The sequence below is a fragment of the Caretta caretta genome, chromosome 3 (genome assembly GCF_965140235.1).
Source record: "Caretta caretta isolate rCarCar2 chromosome 3, rCarCar1.hap1, whole genome shotgun sequence".
In the NCBI taxonomy this organism is placed as follows: Eukaryota; Metazoa; Chordata; order Testudines; family Cheloniidae; genus Caretta; species Caretta caretta.
In genome coordinates this window covers 162627426-162655310 of record NC_134208.1, presented here as the reverse complement: position 1 = coordinate 162655310, position 27885 = coordinate 162627426, and the positions used below count along the sequence as shown (strand labels likewise).

The following is a 27885-nucleotide window of genomic DNA, read 5'->3' as shown; positions in this document are numbered from 1 at the left end:
TCCTGTGTGGAACTAAACACTAATTTCAGCATGAATTTCATTTTTGTATAGTGTTTGTGAAATACTCCTGAGAAAGTTGTAGAAGATTTTATATATTCATGATGTTCTTACAACTTAATTCTCCTTTTTTCAAAACTGTTTAAATCATCTGGCTTGGTGGTATCACTGGTTAATAAATTTTATTAATTTAAAGAATAAGTGTTTGGGCTGTATTTTAAAAATTTTGATGAATTTTTGCTGTTTGATGCAAGCTTTCATTCCTTTTTTTTTCAGTAAAATTATTTGAAGTTATTGAAACAGAAAAGACACTGTATTTGGTAATGGAATATGCCAGTGGAGGTAAGTAGTTGTTGAACTCCCAGTTTTGTGGGTAAACTGAAAAGTGGAAAGTAAATCTTCATGCACAGATACCCAACTGAAACCAATCTTGACATCTGGGGTTGTGTTACGTCTTGTGTATTGCATGTTGTCTGTCTGCCTCATGGAGTCTGTCAGGCTTACTTCTCCACTCTGAACTCTGGGGTACAGATATGGGGACCTGCATGAAAGAACCCCTAAACTTATATTCTACCAGCTTAGGTTAAAAACTTCCCCAAGGCAAAAATTCCTTTCCTTGTCCTTGGATGGTATTGCTCCACCACAAAGTGATTTACACAAAAATTCAGGAAAGGGTCACTTGGAGTCCCTATCCCCCCAAACCCCTTCACCTCCTTTTCTGGGGAGGTTTGAGAATAAAATACCAACCAATTGATTAACAATGTGAGCACAGACCAAACCCTTTGGTTTTTAGGACACTGAAAATCAATTAGGTTCTTAAAAGAAAAACTTTATTTATTTAAAAAAAAAAAGTAAAAGAATCACACCTGCAAAATCAGGATGGAAGTTAACTTTACAGGGTAAATAAAAAGATTTAAAACACAAAGGATTCCCCTCTGACTCAGCTTCACAGTTACAAAACAGGAATTAAACTACCTTTTTAACATAAGGGAAAATTCACAAGCCAAAACAAAGGATAACCTAATGCATTTTCTTGCTTTACTTACAATTTTTGTAATTTTAGATGGTTCATTTCAGGTATGTTTTCAGGAGATGTTGTACCTGCCTGGTCTCTGTCTCCGTCTGGAGAGGGAACAAAACAAAAGAGCCACAAATAAATCCTCCCCCCACCAGATTTGAAAGTATCTTCTTTTCTTTTCTTATTGGTCCTTCTGGTCAGGTGCCAACAAGGTTATTGAGCTTCTTAATCCCTTACTGGTAAAGCGATTTAGTACAGCTGCCCCAGAGGATTTTATGCTACCCTTTTCTCTGTTTATGACAGAGTCCCTAACCAGAACTTTAAGGTACAGTTCTGCTGTCAATTAACAGTGTTATGCATAGTAGATTACTTTATTTTACAGATGTTTGTGTAGTTTTTTTTTATAATATACCAGGAGATAATCTGACTTTCATTCTAGCAGAGGCTCAGGCCTTGTGTGTCTCCCATCCTTATACTTACATCACCAATAGAGAGAGCACCTGCCTCTCGTCTTCACCTTGTGTCAGAGCAGTGTAACAGAGGCAAGAAGGTCTGGGAGTTGGGGATAAGAACATGGGACAGCTGGCCAGGCAGATTGAAAAGAAAGCCAGGTGGATTTTGGGAACACAATTGGTACTCATTTAGATGGGGAAATGGCTGTTTAGAAAGGGCATAGAGCTTCCACCAACTGGAGATGGCTGTTTGTCATATACCGTCGGGGAGAGGGACCACTAGCAATGAGAATCTGAGAGCCATTTGGTGAAGAACTTCTTGGCCTTAAACTTCTCACAAAATAAAAGTGATGTGAAGACATGCAGTGCAAGTCTGGTGTATAAGGTGCCACCCCTTACACCTAGAACCTTATCCCTTTTACAATGGTATTCTTTATTACTCTAACTGCACTTTAAATTGGTCTTTCATTTAATGCCCATTTTAATATAAGAATTTTAAAAAACTGAAGTCTTACTAGGAAGGAATCTGTTCTTGTAGGTCTGCAGTAACTATGTTGTCTGAACAGTGAAAACAAATACAAGCAGTAAAAAGGAATCTTTCCTGACTGCTTCCCCCTCTCTCCTCCTCAGGACTGTGGGCATGTTTGAAATGGTTTTAATAAACAGACTAGTTAGTTTTCTGAAACCTGCAGACAGTGTTTTTCCTTGATAAGCCCAGCCGGTAACGTGGGTGGGTGGCTTTTTACACATATTGTGACAGGGTCAGGCCAGACGGCTACAGGAGAGTGATGGAAGGCAGATATATGAGCCCCAGGTTAAGTAGGTCCCTTTTCCCTGGGTAAGGTAACAGGGAAGGTTCCAGAACAATCAGGAACTTTCTGGAATCAATTAAAGCAGACAGGCTGATTAGAATACCTGCAGCCAATCAAGAAGCTGCCAGAATCAATTAAGACAGGCAGGCTAATCAGGGCACCTGGGTTTAAAAAGGAGCTCACTTCAGTTTTTGGTGTGCGTGCGCGGAGGTGGGAGCCAGAGGCACAAGAAGCTGAGAGTGAGAAGGCATACTACTGGAAGACTGAGAAGTACAAGTATTATCAGACATCAGGAGGAAGGTCCTGTGGTGAGAATAAAGAAGGTGTTGGGAGGAGGCCATGGGGAAGTAGCCCAGGGAGTTGTAGCTGTCGCACAGCTGTTAGAGGAGCCACTGTAGTCAGCTGCAATCCACAGGGCCCTGGGCTGGAACCCGGAGTAGAGGGCGGGCCCGGGTTCCCCCCATCCCTCTATCCCCCCAATTCCTTACTTGATATCGGAGGAGTTGAACTGGACTGTGGATTCCACCAGAGGGAAGGTCTCTGGCCTGTTCCCCGATCCACTAGGTGGATCAGCAGAGGCTGCAGGCATTATTCTTCTTCCTTTTCCCCATGCTGGCCAGTGATGAGGCTAAGTGAGTGAATGGCAGATTTGAGCCACGAAAGTGGCCAAACTGAGGGCTGCTGTGAACCTCTGAGTCGAGAAAATCTGCCAATAAGCGCAGGACCCACCAAGGCAGAGGAGGAACTTTGTCACAATATATATGTTGAGGTTTTTTGTACATAGAGGGTCATATCCTCTATTGAAGTTGATGGAGCTACAACTGTTAACACTAGCTGAGCATCTGGCCCAAATTCATGGTATGTGGGTATTTTTCTTGATAGTCTGGTATAAATAATAAAGCCTGAGCAGTATAATTTATGCTTCATCTTTTTCTGGTTCAGGAGAGGTGTTTGACTACTTAGTTGCACATGGAAGAATGAAAGAAAAGGAGGCCCGTGCAAAATTTAGGCAGGTATGAAATTGTTTCTGTTTACAGTATTTTTAATGAACTTTAACTCAAAAATATTTGCACATTTTTTTAAAAAGTGAAAGCTCATAGTTGTAGTGATGTGTATTAAAGCTAGAATGGAAAAATCCCTCAGGAGGCAAATACCTATTTCCTGAGCATAATTTAAAAATAGTAAGACTGTTTAAGCTTTTGTTAATGGATATTCTTGAGAAACTAAATTTCTTTCATTATGACTCACTCCAGATTTTATTAACTCTTTGAGTATCCTGAAATAATCAGATGTTCTTCAGTGAGGTTGTTATATGGCGATATAAACTTTTAGTTTACTCATTTATAATAAATCATGTATTTTATTAGGGGTACTCTTTAAAATATTCTATCATCATCACTTCTTTCCTGAGTACTAATCTTCACATATGGTTACTGCGAAGAGGATTAGGGGCAGGTTTTACTTGTGCACTTTCGTTTATTTAGATATAATAAGCGATTTATATAACTTGGTGTTTAATTTTTTCAAACTTAAGATGCAAAATAACCATATAAAGAAACTAACTTAATATCAAATTAACTTATTTGCTGAAGTCTCCTCATACAAATCTCTTCATTTCATTATAGGTTCTGTAATAGAGAAAATTAAATTTAGTTATGTTTTAGCCTTATTTTTTGTCGCATGTTCACAACTTCCTCTAAAATTCTCCATTTGGTCCAAAACTACATGCTTTTTTTCTTCTTAGAAGTGATATTTTTGGGAAACTGATCAAAGTCCATTCAGTCATTTGAGTAACAGGAGAGTCATAGAATCATAGAATATCAGGGTTGGAAGGGACCTCAGGAGGTCATCTAGTCCAACCCTCTGCTCAAAGCAGGACCAATCCCCAACTAAATCATCCCAGCCAGGGCTTTGTTAAGCCTGACCTTAAAAATATCTAAGGAAGGAGATTCCACCACCTCTCTAGGTAACGCATTCCAGTGTTTTACCACCCTGCTAGTGAAAAAGTTTTTCCTAATATCCAACGTAAACCTCCCCCACTGCAACTTGAGACCATTACTCCTTGTTCTGTCATCAGCTACCACTGAGAACAGTCTAGATGCATCCTCTTTGGAACCCCCTTTCAGGTAGTTGAAAGCAGCTATCAAATCCCCCCTCATTCTTCTCTTCCGCAAACTAAACAATCCCAGTTCCCTCAGCCTCTCCTCATAAGTCATGTGTTCCAGTCTCCTAATCATTTTTGTTGCCCTCCGCTGGACTCTTTCCAATTTTTCCACATCCTTCTTGTAGTGTGGGGCCCAAAACTGGACACAGTACTCCAGATGAGGCCTCACCAATGTTGAATAGAGGGGAACAATCACGTCCCTCGATCTGCTGGCAATGCCCCTACATATACATCCCAAAATGCCATTGGCCTTCTTGGCAACAAGGGCACACTGTTGACTCATATCCAGCTTCTCGTCCACTGTAACCCTTAGGTCCTTCTCTGCAGACCTGCTGCCGAGCCGTTCGGTCCCTAGTCTGTAGCAGTGCATGGGATTCTTATGTCCTAAGTGCAGGACTCTGCACTTGTCCTTGTTGAACCTCATCAGATTTCTTTTGGCCCAATCCTCTAATTTGTCTAGGTCCCTCTGTATCCTATCCCTACCCTCCAGCGTATCTACCTCTCCTCCCAGTTTCGTGTCATCTGCAAACTTCCTGAGGGTGCAATCCACACCATCCTCCAGATCATTTATGAAGATATTGAACAAAACCGGCCCGAGGACCGACCCTCGGGGCACTCCACTTGATACCAGCTGCCAGCTAGACATGGAGCCATTGATCACTACCCGTTGAGCCCGACAAAGTAGCCAACTTTCTATCCACCTTATCGTCCATTCGTCCAGCCCATACTTCTTTACCTTGCTGGCAAGAATACTGTGGGAGACCATGTCAAAAGCTTTGCTAAAGTCAAGGAACAACACGTCCACTGCTTTCCCCTCATCCACAGAGCCAGTTATCTTGTCCTAGAAGGTAATTAGATTAGTCAGGCATGACTTGCCCTTGGTGAATCCATGCTGACTGTTCCTGATCACTTTCCTCTCCTCTAAGTGCTTCAGAATTGATTCCTTGAGGACCTGCTCCATGATTTTTCAGGAGTCTGAGGTGAGGCTGACTGGCCTGTGGTTCCCAGGATCCTCCTTCTTCTCTTTTTTTAAAGATTGGCACTACATTAGCCTTTTTCCAGTCGTCCGGGACTTCCCCGGATCGCCATGAGTTTTCAAAGATAATGGCCAATGGCTCTGCAATCACATTCACCAACTTCTTTAGCACTCTCGGATGCAGCGCATGCAGCCCCATGGACTTGTGCTCGTCCAGCTTTTCTAAATAGTCCTGAACCACTTCTTTCCCCACAGAGGGCTGGTCGCCTCCTCCCCATGCTGTGCTGCCCAGTGCAGTAGTCTGGGAGCTGACCTTGTTCATAAAGACAGAGGCAAAAAAAGCATTGAGTACATTAGCTTTTTCCACATTCTCTGTCACTAGGTTGCCTCCCTCATTCAGTAAGGGGCCCACACTTTCCTTGACTTTCTTCTTGTTGCTAACATACCTGAAGAAACCCTTCTTGTTACTCTTAACATCTCTTGCTAGCTGCAACTCAAAGTGTGATTTGGCCTTCCTGATTTCACTCCTGCATCCCCGAGCAATATTTTTATACTCATCCCTGGTCATTTGTCCAATCTTCAACTTCTTGTAAGCTTCTTTTTTGTGTTCAAGATCAGCAAGGATTTCACTGTTAAGCCAAGTTGGTCGCCTGCCATATTTACTATTCTTTCTACACATCGGGATGGTTTGTCCCTGTACCTCAATAAGGATTCTTTAAAATACAGCCAGCTCTCCTGGACTCCTTTCCCCCTCATGTTATTCTCCCAGGGGATCCTGCCCATCAGTTCCCTGAGGGAGTCAAAGTCTGCTTTTCTGAAGTCCAGGGTCCATATTCTGCTGCTCTCCTTTCTTCCCTGTGTCAGGATCCTGAACTCGACCATCTCACGGTCACTGCCTCCCAGGTTCCCATCCACTTTTGCTTCCCCTACTAATTCTTCCCGGTTTGTGAGCAGCAGGTCAAGAAGAGCTCTACCCCTAGTTGGTTCCTCCAGCACTTGCACCAGGAAATTGTCTCTTACACTTTCCAAAAACTTCCTGGGTTGTCTGTGCACTACTGTATTGCTTTCCCAGCAGATATCAGGGTGATTGAAGTCTCCCATTAGAACCAGGGCCTGCGATCTAGTAACTTCCGTGAGTTGCTGGAAGAAAGCCTCGTCCACCTCATCCCCCTGGTCCGGTGGTCTATAGCAGACTCCCACCACGACATCACCCTTGTTGCTCACACGTCTAAACTTAATCCAGAGACACTCAGGTTTTTCTGCAGTTTCATACTTGAGCTCTGAGCAGTCATACTGCTCCCTTACATACAGTGCAACTCCCCCACCTTTTCTGCCCTGCCTGTCCTTCCTGAACAGTTTATATCCATCCATGACAGTACTCCAGTCATGTGAGTTATCCCACTAAGTCTCTGTTACTCCAATCACATCATAATTCCTTGACTGTGCCAGGACTTCCAGTTCTCCCTGCTTGTTTCCCAGGCTTCTTGCATTTTGTATAGGCACTTGAGATAACTCGCTGATCGTCCCTCTTTCTCAGTATGAGGCAGGAGCCCTGCCCTCTCGCACGCTCCTGCTCGTGCTTCCTCCTGGTATCCCACTTACCTCAGGGCTTTGGTCTCCTTCCCCCGGTGAACCTAGTTTAAAGCCCTCCTCACTAGGTTAGCCAGCTTGCTTGCGAAGTATGAGGAGAGAGTCTGAAAGAGGGAATTTCTATATTTATTAAAATTTTAAAAATCTTCATTACATCAGTTTGTGATATATAGTCATTCTAACAGCATTTGCTAGTACTGTATTGAATAAAGTAATTTGACTAGAATGATACCACATTCAATGGGCTAAATTAATTTAAAGTGATTCCCTTCATATGTTGAAAATTTCTTTTACTTTGAGGAATGTTTTATGTAATGAAATCTTTTACCCTGAAGTTTTGGATGCTTAACCCTAGAAGGATAAATAGCATAAAAATACCTTTTCCTGTTTATGGAGTGTGTCCTCTGGGTTAAAAGATTAATATCAACAAATTAGTAATTTATAATGTGGCAGCTTAATAGCATAGGATATAAACGTTATGGCATATCGTTCGTGAAAATAAAAACATAGTGGATACGTTTTTAAATGTATATTTCTTCTTTGAGTGATTGTCTGTACGTATTCCATTTTAGCGTGTTTGTGCGCTGCCAGCACAGGAGATTTGGATCTTTTTGGACTAGCAGTACTTGTTCGCTTGCGCTTGCAGCTCAGAGCCCTTGTGCAAACCCCCCCCGCCCCCCAGGGTAGAAAAGGGTCAATGTGGGCTAGCCACCTCTCAGTAACTTCTAACTGTGGCATAGGCTGAGATGAAATGACTAGTGCTGTCCATTTTTTCTGTGTTTTGCATAGGATTAGTTAGTAAATATTTATGTATAAATTAGGAATTATATTTGGTATAGGTTTCATTTGGGTAACTTTGTTCTTAATTTCTTGGTTGCCTAGTACTGGGTTCTCAGTCTTCATTGCTAAGCCAAAATCGCCCGGTTTCAAATATTGCCCTTTATGTGGTATTTCCATCCTTCTACTGAATGTTTATTTTGCTTAGGGGAAGGGCGTATATTTAGCAAATGCTCAGTTTGCTGTGCGTTTTGAAAATGAATACAGAAGTTCAAAGAGGCCAGGCTGAAAATGTACTTTTTCCATAAATGTTTGAGGCCAGTCTCAAATCTGGGCTCCCAGGATCCTTCTCTTTGTGTGCAGACCTCTTTCTCTACTAAAAAGAGCTCTGGGTGTTTCTGTGTATTAAAGTTCTGTCTCTCCTACACCTTTGGCAAAGGCTGTAGCTCCAAAAACGTCAGAGGGGGTAAAAGACTCCATCGTTATAACTTTTTATAACCTTGAAGGGGGTACAAGGGCGCTGGAAGCACAGGCTCAGGCTGGTAAGCACTGCTAGTCCAAAAAAAAAAAAAAAGTCCCGATCTCCGGCATTGGGGATGCACAAACAAGAGAACATCAATTACTGTAAGGATTTTTACACTCCCTGTATGTAAAAATACTTAATTCTCCACTAATGCATACTAGGAGGCAAAATTAAGTATAAGCTATGAAAAACCCTAATTATATAGGGATTCAAATTAATTCTTATTGAAAATGTTGGTGTTTCAGATTGTATCTGCTGTGCAGTACTGCCATCAAAAGTGCATTGTTCATCGTGACCTCAAGGTAGGTTTCTGTGGTTTTGCTTTTTTTTTTTTTTTTAACATAACTAATTGACAGTATTAGAGCAAGTTCACCTATCTCTCTTTCCACATAGCTGCCATTGCTGTAGTATGAGTGCTTCAAACACATTAATGAATTTATCTTCACAATACCCCCACGAAGGTGGGAGGTACTGTTGTCTTCATTCCATACTTGGCGAATTGAGGTATATAGAAATTAAGTGGCTTGCCCAACATCACAAGGAGGCCTGTGACAGAGACACGAAAAGAACCTAGATCTCCAGAGTCCCTGTTTAGTGCCTTAACCAGAAGACCAAAAATTATAGCTAATGATTAAGGATAGGATTCTGTCATGGAGGACTTTCTGGGACCTCTGTAACTTCTGGGGTATGGTCAGAGCAGCCTTGTGACTGCCAAAGCAGCAGTTGATCAGGGTTAGGTCAGCCCCTGCTGCGGGGGAGCAGTGGCGGGACAGGAGTGGCTGCAAGGCCCAGCAGCACTCTGCTTGTCCTCTTCTCCCCCTCTCCTTCTCCCCCCCCCCCCCCCCAGGTATTTTTAGTAAACGTCAGGGATTTTTACTCAAAATACCTGTGACAGAATCCAAATGCACTGAATGCATCCGATGAAGTGAGCTGTAGCTCATGAAAGCTTATGCTCAAATAAATTTGTTAGTCTCTAAGGTGCCACAAGTACTCCTTTTCTTTTTGTGACAGAATCGTGACCCATACTAATGATATACAAATATCCACAAATTGAAAATGAAAAAGCTCATTTTAATGCATATTTATTATAGTCATAAATGCTGCCAGCTATCATGGTTTCTAGATTAAGACAATTTATAGTAAAATGCTTAAACTGATCACGTCTTTTAAAAATCTGTAAGAGATGTGTTTTTTTTCATCTGTTCTTCTTCACTCTCTCTAAGTATTTGGTGGTCCAGAGTTGGAGTACTGCAGTGTCTGACTGCTTTCACTCACTGTGCAGCCTTTATTGTTCTTTGTAAATTGTTATTGTCAGCGAGGATAGTTAGGTTAGTGATTAGAGTAGTGTTTCCTCTTTTTGTCCTCCCTCTTTATTTTCTGTACCTGTTGTAGGGAACTTGTTTTTCTCTGGATCTACCCAGCACAGCATCTTGCTTGCTATGGTGAAGCAGAAATTGCCAAGGTTTCAGAATTGCCTTTCCAACGAGGCAGTAATGCTTCTTAACTTTGGACACACCAAATGTGTTTCATGTTTGGGGAAGGGCATGTTATTGACAGGTGATCAATTTGTAAATCATTCTCAATGAGGATGCAGAAAGCTAGTGAGACATATCTAAAAATGTTCTTAATGGAAAAATGCATGTATCCATCCTAAGACCCCAAGATCCCTGGGGCAGAAAATCCTGATCAGTTGTCATCTGAAAGTACTGCTGTCACCTCCTCATCAGGCTGCTCCTTGGATGTGAACAGTCTTCTTTCTCACCTCTAATGACAAGGGGGAAGAGAGGCATTCTGATGTTAAAGGGAGAAGATCTAGTTCTCCTACAATGGAAACTAGCTCTAAGAAGCATAAATCTTCTGCATTTGTCTGCTAGGTCCCTTTGTGACCCATTTGGACTCCGGTCACTGAGCCCCAGTATTGGTCTCCTCAGACTGAAAAACTTCACCAGGTACTACTTGTGCAGCACTGAAGCATACAGTATTAGCATCTTCGGTACCAACCACCCTGGTACCAGTGTTGTGGATTCACCACCTCTTGGCATCTGAGTTCTCAGTACTGAGGAATTTTGTGGTACTAGGAGATCTGTCTTATCTGTAACAACTCACCACTGTTAGCTAATACTAAGGTTTTCCTCCTCTGGTACCATGTACTTCGCAGACGGGTACTGGCTAGAACAAGGGACGAGAGTTGCCTACTACGAATCTTGCTTCAGCTCCACTACTTCAGGAGTAGTAGCCCTCAGCTTCTGATGATAGCAAAGAGCCTTCTTGTTCACTAGGGTCATGAACAATGACTTACATCTTTGAAAGGGAATCCAGGGTTTATTATTGTTACCTTATCTCCAAAAGACCTAGGGATCCTAATCCCTGGTGTCCTCCACCATGGCCCCCCCGGTCCTTATGCTTACCAGCACCTTTGATAGTACTGGACGTATGGGGTTTTCAGTCTACAAGGGGAGCAGCATTTGTGTCATGTCCAGATCTAAGCTCCATCTCTGCTGTTACAGAGAGTAGCACCCAAAACTATTCAAGAACCTTCATTACTGGTGAGCATCTGCATCGTGGCTCTGATGTAGAGCTTCAGACTGAGAATCTTAATGTACCATCTCCTGATGAGGTGGTTCTGCAATAATCAGCCTCAAATTTGATGAGTACAAATCCTTCCAAGAACTGCTCAGAACGGAGACGAACACACCGGAGGTACTGGTAGAAGTGGTCCAGGAGAGGTCTCACAAGCTCCTGGACATGCTGCACACCCCCATGCCAAGTTGTCTAATGAATGCCTTTAATTGAAGGCCTTTTGGATCCTGTTAAACTGCTCTGGCAAACACCAGCCTTGAGAGTTCCTACATGAAAAAGTGCAGAGCATTGGTACCAGGTCCTGTCTTCTGGATTTGAGCTGCTTTACTCACATTCTACTCTAGGAGCCCTGGTGGTATCTGCAGTCTACAAAAGATGGACACGAGGGCCCTTAGCAAGTTATCCCCTGGGACAGGAGTCCAGAAAATTACTCTTGTTGGATGGAAAAAGTACTCCTCGGCAAGCTTTCAGATGAGAATCACCAACTATCAATTGCTGTTGGCAAAATGACTTTCTGAATAATGAAAACATTGCAGCATTCACTGGCAAAATCCCGCAGGACTGCAGAGAGGAATTTAAAGAGCTGATTACTGAAGGACAGCATGTTACATGCTTGTTCTCCAAGCAGAGCTTGATGCTTTGGATGTGGCAGCTAGGTCTGTGGCAACCTCAGCTGACATGAGACAATCATCCTAGCTGCAAGTGTCTGGCGTTCCTAGGGAGGTACAGGTTACCAGAGAAGAATGGCCTTTTGAAGGATGTGAGTTAAATACAAAGACTGATGAGGCCTTAGTCTTTGAAAATATTCTCATGCAATGCTCAGGTCTTTGGGAATTTATACTTGCAACATAACTTTAGTGGCGCTCCACCTTCTTGGCCTACAGAATGTGCTTTCCAATTGCCTTAGGAGAAAACCTGCAAGCAATCTTGAATAATCTGTGAAGAACTTCACATTCAAGAACTATTTGTCAATTGGAATCAACAGCCTACATATCTGTTAGCGATGTCACACAAGAAATGTCAAAACTTCTGCTTGAGAGGAGGTCTTGATCAAGGGTCTCTAAGCATCTGATCTCTCTCTAATGTCCCTCCTTGTCTTTTGCTACTCTGATACCCATTTCCTTTCTGATTGTTGATCAACAAACTACAGTTTTTGGCTTAGTAGGAGGACAGCAAATATCAAAGTGTATTGCTGTATTGTGGTTTCCTGAAGCATTTCCGGAAATTTTTCTTTGCTTTGAACTGCTACATAAAGTATGTTATTGCTTTGCATAGTGGAACTAAGTAGAGTAAAGCAAATAGCAGTATATTGGCTTTTTATTAGGAGTACCTGATTCTGCTGAAACATAAAAAGTCTGAGGAATGAAAAACAGACTATAGCAGCCCTTTGTTACAAAACAGGTCCTTCAGGGTGCATCCAGCTACAGTATGAGTAAATCAGCCACACTTTTCAGATGGTGACTCTGTGTTACGAAAGAGCAGAATCATTCTTTCTCTTGGGTGTAATATTGGACTAAAATTTGTCATAAATTGGTAGTTTGAATGTGTTTTTCTGAAACTTGACTCCTGTTGCAAATTGTACTGTACTTCTATGACATGGGAATTGAAACTTTACAAGCCAGAGAAAAAACATCCTGAGACATGCCCTCCTCTTGTTGTTCCTATATTTACCAAGAGCTATTGAAGGGGGAAGAAAGAGAAGCTTTGAGCTAGGTAATAAATCTGCTGCACATCATCTCCACATATGTGAACATGGATAGTCATGATGGCAGTATGCTGCCGTATAGGACCACAATGTGTTTGTCATTGGTTTTAGGGGTGTCTCTTGCATGCGCAAAAAACAAACAAAAAACTAAAAGAATCAGCAGTAAAGGATTAACCAATAAAGAGAAAGAGGAGCTTGTTATAACTTGAGGATATTTCCTTTTTAATATATTATGGTCATAGCCTGAGGTGAACAAACTCAGAGAACAAAGATTGAACTGTATAGCCGAGGGTATGTTGATTAAAGTTAACGGGAAGCATCCTCAAGTTATAATGAAATTGTTTGAAGAGTCTAGGTTTAAGGCTACAAAAATGGTCTATCAAATTGTTTAAAGATAGTTTTTAAAAACTAACATAAGCAAGAATTTCTTCTCTCCTTGTGTATTTCCTTCCCCCACTCCTGCTTTTCATTATCTTTCTTCAATCCACCTAATTACTTCCCACAGAATAGCAAAGGTTATTCTCTCCAAAATAACTCAGTATTATTTTTAAATGGTTTCAAAACAAATTGGAAGGGAGAGTCAGGGATTCTCTCAGTGTGAATAATGTAAAGGCAAATAGACACCGATTGTGTGCTAAGAGCTTTGCTGGACTGTAGTTGGAAGGAATGTTGAGGAAGGCCAATCTTGGTTCACTTTGATTTTAAAAGAAGTCCATGGGGTTCAGTGCAAGCAATACTGAGATCCTGGAGAACAAAATGAGTCAAAGGGGTGGGATTAACATTAAAAAAAAAACCCAACAACCGGTTCACCTTTTAGCAGTTTGTTAGCCACATATTCTTGTTTTCTGAGTAAATACTTTTTTCAGTTTCATCTGGAGTGGGAGAGAAGGTTTAGTGGTGTCTTCATGGACATACAGGTTCAATTCTGAGTACAGCCAATCGTAGTAAAGGGATTCTATCCAATCAGAGTTACTTGCATAATCACTGTAAAATTATTGAAAACTTGCTGTTCAGCAATTATGCAAGTCCTTCAGTCTGCTTATGGCGATCATTTGATTGGAATACAGGCATTTTCACACTGTGCAGACACTGAGAAATAACAATATAGTAATTAAGCAAATCACACTTCCAGAACTGGCATATTACAAGGAATTATACAACTATCAAAATTAGTGCTGTTTCAGTTAACTGAAGAGTAACCCTGCATTGTGGCTGAGACATTCCATTTCACCAAAAAATTATTAGCATTTCTACAGCTATCTCACCCATTTGTTGTTTTAGCAGTTTATCTTTGCTAAATTTGAATGTGACAAAATATTTTATATGCATCTATATGTATACTGTATAATACACACATACAGGATTGCCTTTTGAGAAATTAGAGACATGCTACTTGTACTTACCATACATTTTTGATAAATTTCCCTGTCCTCTGCCCTCTAATAAGCCCGGGCCTATTCTAACATTCCAAATCCCTGAGATGATTTAAATAATCAACCTTGCAGAAAAGTATTTCATCCTCCACTCAGCTGTGCCATTTCCTCCAAAGTTGCACCTGTATGTGACCTGGTATGGTAGGATTCAATGCCGGGATAGTAACAGTGGCTGTAGATATTAAAATGTGACAGCCTTGAAGCCTAATGTCTTGAGCTATTCCAGGGTTAGACTTGAGAACTTTATGCCATTTGGAAGTGGGAGATTCCTGGCTTCCCAGTGGGACCCAGCACTTACTTCAATTCCATAAAGTCACGAGACATTGGATGTTTTCTATTTTTGATTATTTATACAGGTGTGTTTATATTAATTTTGAATTTCTCTCCCTCTGAGGTGTATTCAGTTGTACTCATGGTAACTAAGGCTCCTGGCTTTGCAGGGAGAGGGATACTAGAAATAATCAAAATCAAACTGCTTAGGAACATTTTATATGTTTTTAAAACAGTTTTCTCCTTAACACATGGCATATCCAAATGATGAGGGAATGCTGTGGTATGAAGATTTTCTTTAGCACTTGTTTGTGTTGACCTGCATAATTCATTGTGGCTTCACTACTCCTGGGTAATGTGACTGACTGCCACAAACTCAAGCTGACAAAACTTTTATAGTAACTGTCCTATAGTCCACCTGTGTAAATACAGACAGCACATTACTGAAGTGTAAATGTTTCTGAGATTTGCCTGGCTGCTGCTGCTGCTATTAAAGCATGCTGAGTAACGATGGAGGAGGGGAAACTTTGGTGAAGGATGCTGAAATAAAGTACAGAAAGTACCATGAAATATCTATTGTCCAAGCAGACACTTGTGTTTTAAAGTCCTAAATGAGGGTAGAAAGAACCGGAAGTTTTTAAAATTTAAGATGGATTTATTTATTTAAAATAAAACAATATTTAAATTATTTTTCTTTTAAAAAATAAACCTGTTTAAAAATTAAGTAAGGCTTAAACTTACTATAATTAAATTTAAGTAATTAAGCAATACATATTTGTTGCAGAAGTTTTTAAAGAAAGTCAAACCACTGAACTGGTGGAAGTCACTGGCTAGGCACCCGGAACCATTTGTTGAAGTGCTAAATCAGTTTTTGATAGCAGTAACCTCTTCTCCTAGTGCAGAGAATATTTTCTTCATTTCAGTTTATCCAATCAATGTAGTTCAAAGTCGAGTCTGACTGAGAGTTGAAAAAACTAGGAAAACTTGTTTTCCTCTTCCAGTCTTTAAATAAAAATGAGGTGTGAGAAGAGGATCTGCTAGTTCTAAAAATCTAGAAGGACATGGTGACCAGAAACAATCAGTTAAATTTACTAACTAAAGATACCTCCTTTGTCTAATAAACCAGTTATTTTTGCATGCAAAACTTGTTTTGATCAACCTTTTTTCTTACATATGCGACATGTTTAAGGTAGTTCTATTTAACCGATAAAAAACATATTATAATGCTGTTTTCGTGCAGTTACTTGAATTCCAATTTTCATCCAAATGCAGCGTGACATAAATCACAAGTAAATAATTAATCATCTAGTAAATACGAAATGCATCATTCACTATTTTCTAACACAATAAAAAATGTAAAAATAAGAATAAATATCTTAATCTACGTAACTGCTTAAATAAATGCATATAGATGTAGTGTATCCTCCTAGTTAGCAAAATGTACCAAGTTTAGTGTAAAAGTTATATTTAATTGCAAATCAGCATGCTTTACTAATCAATGAGAATCAACCCCTTTTCTTCCCACACCTACCCATACACATGGCAACATGCCTGGGACTCCATTTATATCCTTTGAAATCAAACTGGTTAAGTCTTCTAGGCCAAAGCTGTCAATTTAGAAGCACTAGATTGCTTTTGAATTCAGTCAACTAGTTTTAACTGCTGTCTAGCTTTATGCACTGTAAATTATTGTCTGAACAATAAATCCTTTGAATTTAACTTTATTTGCACCTCAGAATTGGACTCCGAATATTTTAAATAGCAATACTCTAAGTAGTGCATTCACAGGGTTTGTTTCCTTTGTTCTCTAATGTCAAACAGTCAAATCGTATATTTTGGAAAATGTAACTTTTCTTATCAACAAATGATGCACACTTATATGTTGATCTTTATTGTGATGTATAAATTTGGTCATTTTTCTTTCAATATTTTTCTCTTAGGCAGAAAACCTTCTACTTGATGCAGACATGAACATTAAAATTGCAGATTTTGGTTTTAGTAATGAATTTACAATTGGTAACAAACTAGACACTTTTTGTGGAAGCCCACCCTATGCTGCTCCTGAACTTTTTCAAGGAAAGAAATATGATGGCCCAGAGGTAGATGTATGGAGTCTTGGAGTTATTCTTTACACACTAGTCAGTGGCTCCTTGCCATTCGATGGTCAGAATTTAAAGGTACAGTTGAAATTTGACATCTCAATTTCAATTTGCTAACTTTTCAGTGTCAAGAATATATTTTCTTTTCTGTTTAGGAACTGAGGGAGCGAGTATTACGGGGGAAGTACCGTATTCCATTCTATATGTCCACAGACTGTGAAAATCTACTGAAAAAACTACTGGTACTGAATCCAATAAAACGAGGGAGCTTAGAAGTAAGTAATTTCTTTCTGAAATTATCTTCACAGCAAGAATGAACTACTTACTCCAATAACCAGATAGGACATTGTTTTTGAAAGCAAGAGCCCACTTCAGTTCTGTTGTAGAGGCCTGCAGTGCCTAGGATTGTCAGGAAGCATTGCAGAGGGCAGCGCAGTTTGAATCTGAGGCGAGGCCGTGGAGTCTTTTCCCTTTCTTTACTTTTGGCTGATCAAAGGACTGTCACTTTAAGAGCATTGGGAAATTAGTTTTCCTTTGTTTGGTATCATAAACACAAATATTGAAAGCCATTACTATGGTAAACTTGATATTTTATTTGTGTATAGATTCAGACCACAAATCTAATTGCCGTTTTATATCGCTTTTGGAGATCTGTGGCAAAGAAAGATTTATTATTTGATAATGCCCATCCAGTATCAGAAATAAAAAGTACAACAAATGATAAAATGTTTGAGGTACAATGTGCATTAGTCACTAGTGACCTTTATTTCATCTTCATGTATTTGCTTTCATAGCAGAGGATGGTGTTCCAGAGAATTCATCCCATTTAAGTAGTTTTTTCTTTCCAGTGTAGTGATCTGAGCTTTCTTGCATGCCTGGCTAGGAAGCATATTCATAGCGAGCTATGCTTGTATACAGCTTTTTCTTTCAAGCTGGGCTTACTTTGTGATTTGTCACAAGCATTTTCCATTTCAGAATAACTGCTGTGTTCAGCAGTTGGATGGAAGTTGGATAATGGCGTCTTCTGATTGGTTGGTTGTCATAAATTACATTATATTCCTGCCTAGAGAATACATTGATAAGAGCTTAGTCACTGCAAGAAGCTGAAAGGCTGACTTCAGAATGATTGGCTTCTTCCAGCCTTCCATTTATAAGTTTCTTCTTGTAAAGAGATTCAGGTCTAGCACTTGAGACTAAAGATTCTTGGAAACCCTGGAGGCATAACTTGGCTCCTCAGTGTTTATGAGTATGACAATCATATACTCCTATTCTTTGATCCCATCATTGTCCCTGTAGAGTGCTGCTGATGGCAGCCATACAGGAGCCTGCTTTTTTAGGGTAGAAAATGGGTCACTGCCAAATATCTGCAAAAAGAGAGTGAATAAACAATCTGAGGCACTCTTGAAATGAAACATTGGGCAAGAATCCATCCTTTAATTTGAAGGAGAGCACCATCACAAAAATGCATTTTATTAATGAGATATGAAGTATTGTTTGGGGTGAAAAGTTTAGGGTACATGGTTTGGAAAGAAATTTATATATCTGCCTGAGTGCTGCTTCTAGTCCTCTTCAGCATGTTACCGATAGGGACAAAATCAGCTCACATTTCCATCAGAAAATGCTGCACTTGTTACCGTTACAATTAATATATATGATTCTTGGAACTGAAAAAGATTTGAGAATATTTTTCTCTTTTTAGTTTGTGTGTTTTGACAGTATTTTGTTTAGTCAGCGTCACTCTTTTGTTAATGTCATTTGTTGTTTCTGAGCCATGCACTAACTAGCATGACACTCTCATAGTGCTCTGGTAAGAGATCCGGTGTGTGGTTTTTTTTCCCCAAGACGGTGTTTACCAGTAACAGCAGCAGTAAAATTGGAACTGAAGAAACAGCACCTCGAGTAGTAGGCTTAGCCCTTAGGCTGGTATGTGTTATGTAAATATTATAAACCTTGTTTGTGTAGGCCTTTTCCATATGAACAGGGAAGCATATTTTAAAAGTAGGAAAATGTTGTTTTACGATCACAGATGTTGATGGGATATTTAGGGCAGCGTTTCTCAAATGTGGCCACCAGGGGCTTTTCTTGCAGCCAGAGCCTCCTGGGCTGTGATGGGGGGAAGGCAAAGTAGAGTCCCCTCCCCCTCTCTGTTGCTCCTGGACGTTGGGTACAGGAGCAGGGGTTGTGCCCTGCCCCCCTCTGGAGACACCTGGGGCACACTGCTGGAGGAGCAGGCAGCCAGTGAGTTCCCCAGCTTCCCAGTTGTGGTGGGGCTCAGGCTTTGGGCTTCAGCCCGGAGGTGGTGGGGCAGCAGGCTCTGGCCACGGAGCTTTGGGCTCCAGCCCTGGGCTCTAGCTATGCAATGGCAGGCCCCGGGCTCCAGTTGGGGGCCTTCGGCTTCTTGCCGCAGGGCTTCAGGCTCTAGCCCCCCCACTGCCTCCCCGTCTCCCCTGGCCCCCACTGCCTCCCCCAACCCTCCATCCAGGGCTTAATTTGTCCCCAGGCTTGCCAGGGCTGAGTAAGTCTGCTGTGAAAAGTGATACTTGTATGTTTGTAAATATCACTTTTCACAACAGACATATTAGCTAGCAATAAATAAATTACAATGATTTGGACATGTATATGTTCATATTTATTTGGTTTTCCTAAAGCTAATCAAGAATTTTAGGAAAAAGTGTGAGGGTGCGCTGCACTCTGAGAACCCCTGATTTAGGGGCAGGTACAATACCAGAAACTACTTGGAACTTTTTAAAATTGACAAGATTTCAAGTTCTCTAAAAGAAATAAGAGGTACGCTTTAAAAGTGCTTTACTGCAAGTGGGCTTTTTTGGAAATTGAACAGTAACTAGATAATACTTCTAAATTAATGCACTTAATTGACAAAAATTAGTGAATTTTAGCTTAAAAACATACCCATCTTTAAAAGATGGAGGACTAGATTAGAGAAGCTTGAACCATAGATCTGAATATGATCTTATGAGGAGAGACTTATGAGGAGAGGCTGAGGGAGCTGGGATTGTTTAGCCTGCATAAGAGAAGAATGAGGGGGGATTTGATAGCTGCTTTCAACTACCTGAAAGGGGGTTCCAAAGAGGATGGCTCTAGACTGTTCTCAATGGTAGCAGATGACAGAACGAGGAGTAATGGTCTCAAGTTGCAGTGGGGGAGGTTTAGATTGGATATTAGGAAAAACTTTTTCACTAAGAGGGTGGTGAAACACTGGAATGCGTTACCTAGGGAGGTGGTAGAATTTCTTTCCTTAGAGGTTTTTAAGGTCAGGCTTGACAAAGCCCTGGCTGGGATGATTTAACTGGGAATTGGTCCTGCTTCAAGCAGGGGGTTGGACTAGATGACCTTCTGGGGTCCCTTCCAACCCTGATATTCTATGATTCTATGAATAGCAAGGAGAGGGACAAAACTAAAGGCACTGCATCAGAAATGGTATTGGTCCAGTCATGTTGCTGGAAGGTCTAGTGGGGATGGAGGAGAGGAATGGGATGCTTTTCAGAAGGGTGGTTCCTCTTGGCCAAAAATATCATTGTAGAAACAGTTTTGCATTCCTGCTACATTTGCTGAGGATACTACTAAAAAACTGAAGGATTCCAACATCTTCTGTCTGTTGTGAACCTTGCAGTCAGATGTGATAAGACTCCTTGTAAATAATCATTTGACTCTGTGGCCAGAAGACAGCAGCAGTTTGTGTCCATTAGCAAAAATTATTATGAAGATTATTTCTAAGGCAGAATTTTAATCATATATCTGGTGATCTTACGGTCAGCAAAACATCAGTTGGCTAATAAGTGAATAATAATAATAAGCTAATATCTGAATAGCAGTTTTTAAGATTTTGTTCTTTGTACTATTAATCGTAGTAAGACAAATATGGGTCTTTAGTTTGGCAGCCATGTAGTAGTGCAAGACACCAGGTTGCATCCAAGGAAAATTGAGCCTTTCTCTCTTAGTGGGATTCAACTGACGTGTTTTGTGGAGGTGACATTTTTGGAGAGGGGGAGGGTAGATTGGTGGTCACATCTCTTTTGGCAATCTGGTGAGCGGCATTTGTGTCGATCTTTAAAGAGGCTTTGCTACCTGTCATCGTAGCTGAAGGATAAGCATTGTTTCTAGCTATTCAGCAGGAGGTAGGTATGTTGAAGGAACAAATTTGGCGGAGCTTTGGGATTCCCTCTGAATAATTCTTCAGGAATGGCAAAGTGTATCAGGAAGAAATCTCCCAAAAATGCATAGATATACTCTATAACATTAAAGATGGTTGCATTTCATGGAAATAGTTAAATGAAAAGTTCTTTCTTGAGATGAACTGTGAATATGTTTTGAAACGAGACAATCCACAGGAAAAGATGAATGGTCATAGCCAATGTTTATTGCCCTGTCTTGCAAAGGACAACAGTCATTTGGGAACATAGTGGCATTTCTACACAGTCTCTTAAATTATTTGAAGAAATTGTAGTTATAATTTATTTCAAAACAATTTTTATTTGTTTTGCAGTAGCACATAGAAGTCTCAACCAAACTCAGGGTCCCGTTGTGCTAGGTAATGTCCAAGCAGAGAGTATGAGAGACACAGATAGGGGAGGCAGAGACAGGGATTCAGCATCCAATCATAATGATGATTAGCAAATGTACTGTTACACGATTTTTTTTTTTTAATTTGATGGGGGGGGTTATTTATTTTAATGCATGTTAAATATTTTAAGGGGGTGAGGGAGAAAGTAAAGGGGGGATGAATGAATTGGAACAAAGGAGTGTAGAAGACAAGGACGTGGAAGAAGAGATGGGGGAGCAAAGGAAATAGAAGAGTATTGAGGGCACAAGGAGTGGAGGGACAGTTAAGAAGAGTGTGAGAGGAGGTCAGAATAAACAGCTCATCAGAAAACAACATAATGCCCAGAGTGTAAACTGGAAGCATCAGTCCAGCATCACCAGAGATACACTAGTGCAGCTCCAGCTGTGCACGCTTAAGGGAGTCTTTCTTTGCTCCTGAGCAGGGTAATTGCAGCCACTGAGCCTTGTTTAGGTGCTGCTGCTTGACCCTTTTTGCCTTAGACAAATATGACATGCATGTCAGCCTGTGTAACCTGTGCGTGTAAAGATGTACAGTAATAGAATATTCTTATGAGATAATGACAGAGCATAATACTGTAGTTTCATTTTTTTTTTTTTAAAAAAAGCCTTGTAGAAAATTATAAAGATAGAAAGAACCTATTAAGCTAGCAGGGCTACATCTCAAGCTATAAGTTGCAGATAATTCCCTAAAAATTCCCTTAAACATCTGTCCTAATAGCAAACACTGGTTTATTATTATGGTAACTATACAAAAGGGCAACTTATGTCCATCTTTTCACCATGCAGATAATGGTAGCTTTTTAGCACTGCTGTGATACAAGATCTCCTTTTATAAAGGTCCTATTCGTGGTTAGTTAATTGGCCAAGCAGTATTGTTGTCATTTATGTAGGTATGTATTGGTTGATGCTGGAACTAAGAAACATCTTGTTTTCTAAACCAGAGCTTACAGGGGCTGATTCAATTCCCATTAAAATCAATGGGAGGCTTTCAGTTTACTTTAAAGCCCTAATTGAATAAACAGTGTAATACTTTAGCTGAGATTTGTTTAATTTCCTAGCAAATTATGAAGGATCGGTGGATGAATGTTGGCCACGAAGAGGAAGAATTAAAGCCATATACTGAGCCGGAACCAGATTTTAATGACACCAAAAGAATAGGTAAGGATTTTCATAATATATGGAAATAGATGATAAATGTTTCATTGCAAATAAAACAATTTGATAACAAGTGCCACAAAGGGAATTGGTTTATTACAAAAGTAAAATGTATTTGCTATTTATTTAAATGAGAAACTTTAACTTAGTTTCTTTCTAGAGCTATTTTGTGCTTTTGTCAGGTTAGGTATAGTTTAGTTTATTCATTTAAGTAGCACAGGTACAAAGTTTTCAAGAAAGTGGTAACATTGAAAACAATGGAGCTATAAGAAAAGGAGTACTTGTGGCACCTTAGAGACTAAAATTTATTTGAGCATAAGCTTTTGTGAGCTGTAGCTCACGAAAGCTTATGCTCAAGTAAATTTGTTAGTTTCTAAGGTGCCACAAGTACGCCTTTTCTTTTTGCGAATACAGACTAACACGGCTGCTACTCTGAAACCTGTCACAATGGAGCTATAGTCTTCATTCCTGAACAATAAATACAGTGTAGATTCATTTGAATTGTAGAATCATCAGTTATCTTCTAATGTTATGTTTTCCATTTTCGGTGTTTATACATTGTCAAGAATCTCTAGGGCACTTGTCCTGCTAAGAATGGCTTTTTCTTTCTTTCTTTATAGACATAATGGTCACTATGGGCTTTTCAAGAGAGGAGATCCATGAGTCTTTAGTAAAGCAAAAGTATGATGAAGTCATGGCTACTTACCTGCTTCTAGGCAGAAAACCACCTGAAGTAAGTTTTATCTAACTTATATCTGCCAGTTTGAGTTTTAAATCTAGTTGTACTGAACATGCCCTATTTGTTTTTTTTTTTTTTCATTTTATAATCACCTTGTATAAGACTTTCAGAAGTTAGTTTAGCTTGGGTTGGGTGACCGTTCATTTATGCTCTGACTTTGCTTTGCAGACCTGGATTAAGTGTGTTTTAACTAACAAATAAAATGTAATTGTCCCCATATTTTCACGTTACAAGACAGTTAGCCATTGTACATGATTTGATGATATTCAGGAGAGGTCCAAGAACGTAACAACCGTGGCATTAATGGTCAGGATTGAGTTCCTTGGGCAGTGGTGGTGGTGTGTATGGAAAATTACACAACCCTTGGAAATTTAGTTCTATTCACTGTTGTCCATTGTGTCCATTAAAATTATGGAATTGGAGAGAGGTGAGAAATCCACTACTCAAAGTGAAGGGACTTACTGAGGTCCTGATCCAAAATCCGTTAAGTTCCCAAGTGTCTTTCTATAGACTTCAGTGGGTTTTGGATCTGGTCCTAAGTGTCTTATGGAAATAGCAGACATCAGTTAAAAAAAATCATTACAAATAAAATTGTTTTTGAAATAATTCACTGGGCAAAGTGATGAATCCTGTGCAACCTGGTTAATTGTAAATCAACATCGTCTCCCCTTGGCTTCTCTTGGCCTCCTAAGAGCAATTTAGGATGAAAGAGGCTGAATAACACTCTTCTGCAGTACTGCCTCAGCCATGCCAAGAATTAATGGACAGGAGATGACTATTCAGACCTTGAGAGGTTGGCTAACCCTATGTGATAAATGCACTGGGACCTGGCCAGTTTCTTAGCAGTTTGTGATGCCACTGAAGAGTGCTAAGCCAGGGAGCAGGAAGTGTTTCTAGTTACTGGGTGTGCAATTTGACTTGGAAGTTTTAGGAGGGACTTAATCACAATTAATCTTCCTGCACAGTCTGCTGTTGTCCCTCAGTGTAGAGTTCTAAGTGACAAGTACTTTGAGATGAGTACTCTGTTCTAAGGATTAAATTATTACGGTTATCTCATTCATTGACACATGCAAGGCTAGATGGTCTGAGATTTCAAATGGTCTCTGTAAATATATTGTTTATAAACTACTAGCTTTTATTATGCAGAAATGGTGTGAAGTGACAGGAAAAAATGTTACATTTAAACTTAAGTGCAATAAATATTAACTGTGAAATACAACTAGAAAAACAGAAAATGTAATATTTCACGATAGCAGTAATTCTTACAAAATACTGAGTTTAGATACACTATTTTGTTAAATATTTTAACTGAACAAGGGTGTATTTATCTTATTGTATTCTTAAAGGATTATGAGCCATTTCATCCTTTCATGAGTTAATCCTGTACTGGGACAGGAAATACTCTCCAACTCTTGTGGAACTAGCAGAAATCTGACGATAACTTGAGATCTTCAGTGATCTCAATAGATCCAGCCACAGGCTGGGACCTTGCTTATGGAGGAACTTTGTTTCCACGCTGCCTCCTAGCACTTCTTCTCCTCTTTGACAGCATGGCTTTGATATACTCATCCTCCAGTGCATTCCTTCACTAGCCACTGCCCACCCCACACCTCCTGTACATTGGTACAGATTAGGAATCTGACAACTCTTTCCATCTGAGAAATGTCAGCATTTAAATTTAGACAATCACACTATTAGTAACAGTTTTCTTTATAGTGCTTGTTAGTCTGTGAAGCCAAAGGCAGAATTACCTAGGCCCAAAGAATGTGTTAAAGGCACTGAAACATTCTTCAGTCATTACTACTTGCTTTCCTAACCTAATTTCTGGACTTAACTTTTATTCCAAGTTTGTTTGAAATGTTTTGAAATTGTTCTGATGTTAAAAATGTTATCAATGCAAAAAAAAGCCTTAAAACTAGATAAAATATTGAGGTTCTCCTGGTTTTCCTTCTTTTAAATAACGCTCATCATTCTGAGCTCTAATTGTACATTTTAAAACAAGTTCATTTGTGTTTAGGCAGATGTAATTTGAGCATATTTGTAGGGGTGTTATTGATTTTCACAATTCAGCATGGGCAGGATAAGCATGAACAATGATAGCTGAAGTTGAGAGTGTCCAGTCTTGAAGAAAATTAAATTTTAAAATAGGCAATTTTTTATTTTAGCTTACTTAATTTAAAAGCCTTAACGACCAAATCAAGGACTTTATATAGAAATCCTTCACTATATAATGATATGGTAGTGCTGATAATGTTAATTTGTCTACATTTCAAAAATATTTAAAATGCTTTCTTATGCTTGTAGTTTGAAGGAAGTGAATCCCTGTCCAGTAGTAACCTGAGTCAAAGGTCTCGACCCAGCAGTGACCTCAACAACAGCTCTATGCAGTCTCCTGCTCACCTGAAAGTCCAGCGGAGTATATCGACCAATCAGAAACAACGACGGTTCAGTGATCATGGTGGGGATGACGTTCAAACAAGTAAAGTAACGTACACAGTTTAAATCTGAGTGTGCAGTGTTTTGTGAGCCTGGCACTCCGCCTTTCTGTGCATTTCTTATGTGCCTCATCACGCCACACCATGATGCTTCTTATCCGTACGAGTGCTTCTGTGGTAAATGTGGGCCAGCTTAATAGAATTGACCCTTTTGGGTTTGTTACTTCGGTGTAGCTGTCACCTTCTAAATTCTGTATGGAATTAAATACCAGTTCTAATTTTTCTGTTAAAAAAAAAAAAAACTTATAGTTTTGAATCTAAAACAGTATATTGCAAATTCACAGTTCATCAGTTTGTGGGAGAGATCGTTAACTCCTGATCTGAATAAACTCCAAGACTGCAGGCTATTATGTTTTATAGTAAATACATTCTGAGACTGAAAGCCAAATTGTCGGGTTAGCCAGGGATCATCATTTTACAAAGTTATTGGGAAGCATCTTCAGGTGGTAGTAGGTATACAAAATGGAGTAAATATTCACATTTTAAATATGAAAAGGTTTTTAAAAAAAAAAACAAAAAAACCAGGCAGTCAAATGAAAAAACTTTCTTGACCCTTTCCTCCTCCTATTATTTTGACTTCCACCTCTTGCCAATCCTGTTCCCCCTGTACAGGTCAGTCTTGGGGGGTTTTTCACAGAAGTAAATAATACATTGGGGCAGATCGTCAGCTAGTGCAAACTGTCAAACTCCATTGAAATAAAGGGAGTTGTATATTTTACACCGCTGAGGAACTGCTCAGAAAGAACTGTGGGGAGGGAGAAGCTGTGATTCTCCCAACATAAGCATAAAGTAAATAAAATAGTTTTAATTTATTCTGTGGACAAAAGCTTTGCTCATGGGCTGAGGAGAGTGAGGATAGGGTAGGCAGGCCATATGTCCAGTTTTAAGCTAAGCAGTCCTGCTTTTGTCCAGTTTGTCCCATCTGACGCTAATGTAAAACCAGATGTGGTGTTATCCAGTATCACGCATGGAGGACACCATTCTGAAGAGGGTGCTGCTCTAGTCTTGTCTGTGTGACCCCGCCCATTTTGCCCCGGTGCGTACGGGGATCCTGCACATGACCTTGCACAGATGGTGATTGCAAGGTCACACTGAAGGAGATGGGGTCATACAGGTGGGAATGGGCCCACACCATTCCCAAATGTATTGGATTGTCCAGTATTCTGGGAATGCGTAAGTGGCCACCCTAGAATAGGGAAAGGTTTTAAAAAATGAAAATAAGTTTTTAAATAATTTGAACAGTTTCCCTTTTATCATGTTGCCCATCCCATTTTCTTTGCTTTGTTTTTTAGCAATTTGAGGGTTAAAATCGGTTAAAATTAGAACTAAAATATAAGTAGAAACTTATAAATGAAATAGGAAGTACTGAATGTACACTATATGTCTTCAAATTTATAATGAAGAGACAGGTGGTTCAAATTTATTTAAAGATAACTTAATGTATGTAACTATCACATTTTACAGGTAGCATATACACCAACCTTGCAGTCTTACTATCATTCCAAAGGTTTTCTTTCCCATGTGTAGAGAATCATACTTCAGAGTGCATTGACTGAGGGAGAAGCAATGATTGTTTTTAGATAGTATAATTTTGTTTTTATTTGACAGTTGGTCCATCAATTCCTCCTGCTGTATCATACACAAAAAGGGCTCAGGCAAATAGTGTGGAAAGTGAACAGAAAGAGGAATGGGACAAAGATGTGTCGCGTAAACTTAGCAGCACTACAGTTGGATCCAAAGGAGAAATGGCAGCAAGTCCACTTGTAGGTCCAGAAAGAAAGAAAGTGCCTGCAATTCCAAGTGTGAGTGTGTTTTTTAAATCAGCTGGGGCAATATCTGCTATATACTTGGCATCTTATATAGGCATTAGCCTTATATTAGTTAGTGAATATTCTGTTACATGTGTATTTTGGTAGCCTATTCCTGTGTACCAATAAGAAGCTATGCTGTATATGCTTTTTAAAAATAAAATAATTTATCTTCTAAGTTATCTGTTCTTTTCAGTTTAATATCTGATATGTCCTTTATTTGAGGACTTTATATTAAATTGATTTTTTTCAAACAGGGAGCTGGAATAGGAGCTTGCTCTGTCCACCCCAGGCATCGACCTGGTATTGCGGTGTCTCCGGGAATGGTGCATCTCCTTTTGGGGTGAATAAAATAAACAAAATAAAAGCTTCCAGACAGCTGTTGGACTAGTTATTGGAAGCATTTTTTCTTATACTTTAATATTCTAACCTAAAATGTTGGCAGGCTTGTGCAGTATCATGGGTCTTCAGGGCATACAGTCAAAATTTTTTGCTTGTTACCTTTACAGGCATGCCTAATACCTCATTTAAAAGCATGAACTCATAATAAGAAAATTACTTGTAGTACAGAAGTCTTAGATTTTGTAATGTGAATCAAACCTGTGCTGTCTTTTTCAAGAGAAGACAAAAACTGTATTAAGTATCAAGATAGTAGTGCTTGTACAGTGCGGTCAGGCAAAAAGTATCCATGTGATAGACTTTAAGAATTTG

General features: G+C 39.7%; 1 protein-coding gene and 1 pseudogene across 7 annotated transcripts in view; both read left to right on the top strand.

Moving 5' to 3' along the window:
• MARK1 (microtubule affinity regulating kinase 1) overlaps positions 1-27885 on the top strand; it is a 120235-nt gene that overhangs the window by 71194 nt on the left and 21156 nt on the right. For 4 of the 7 annotated variants that reach the window (XM_048843233.2, XM_048843232.2, XM_048843236.2 and 1 more), the window contains 9 exons: positions 274-339; positions 3222-3292; positions 8555-8611; positions 16238-16474; positions 16552-16671; positions 22036-22135; positions 22753-22865; positions 25176-25350; positions 26975-27168. In XM_048843233.2, the coding sequence (XP_048699190.1) occupies positions 274-339; positions 3222-3292; positions 8555-8611; positions 16238-16474; positions 16552-16671; positions 22036-22135; positions 22753-22865; positions 25176-25350; positions 26975-27168 (1133 nt within the window). The remainder of the gene's footprint in view (positions 1-273; positions 340-3221; positions 3293-8554; positions 8612-16237; positions 16475-16551; positions 16672-22035; positions 22136-22752; positions 22866-25175; positions 25351-26974; positions 27169-27885) is intronic. The other 3 variants (XM_048843235.2, XM_048843234.2, XM_048843237.2) reach the window with 1 other exon arrangement.
• On the top strand, positions 27337-27511 carry LOC125635019 (U2 spliceosomal RNA; annotated as a pseudogene).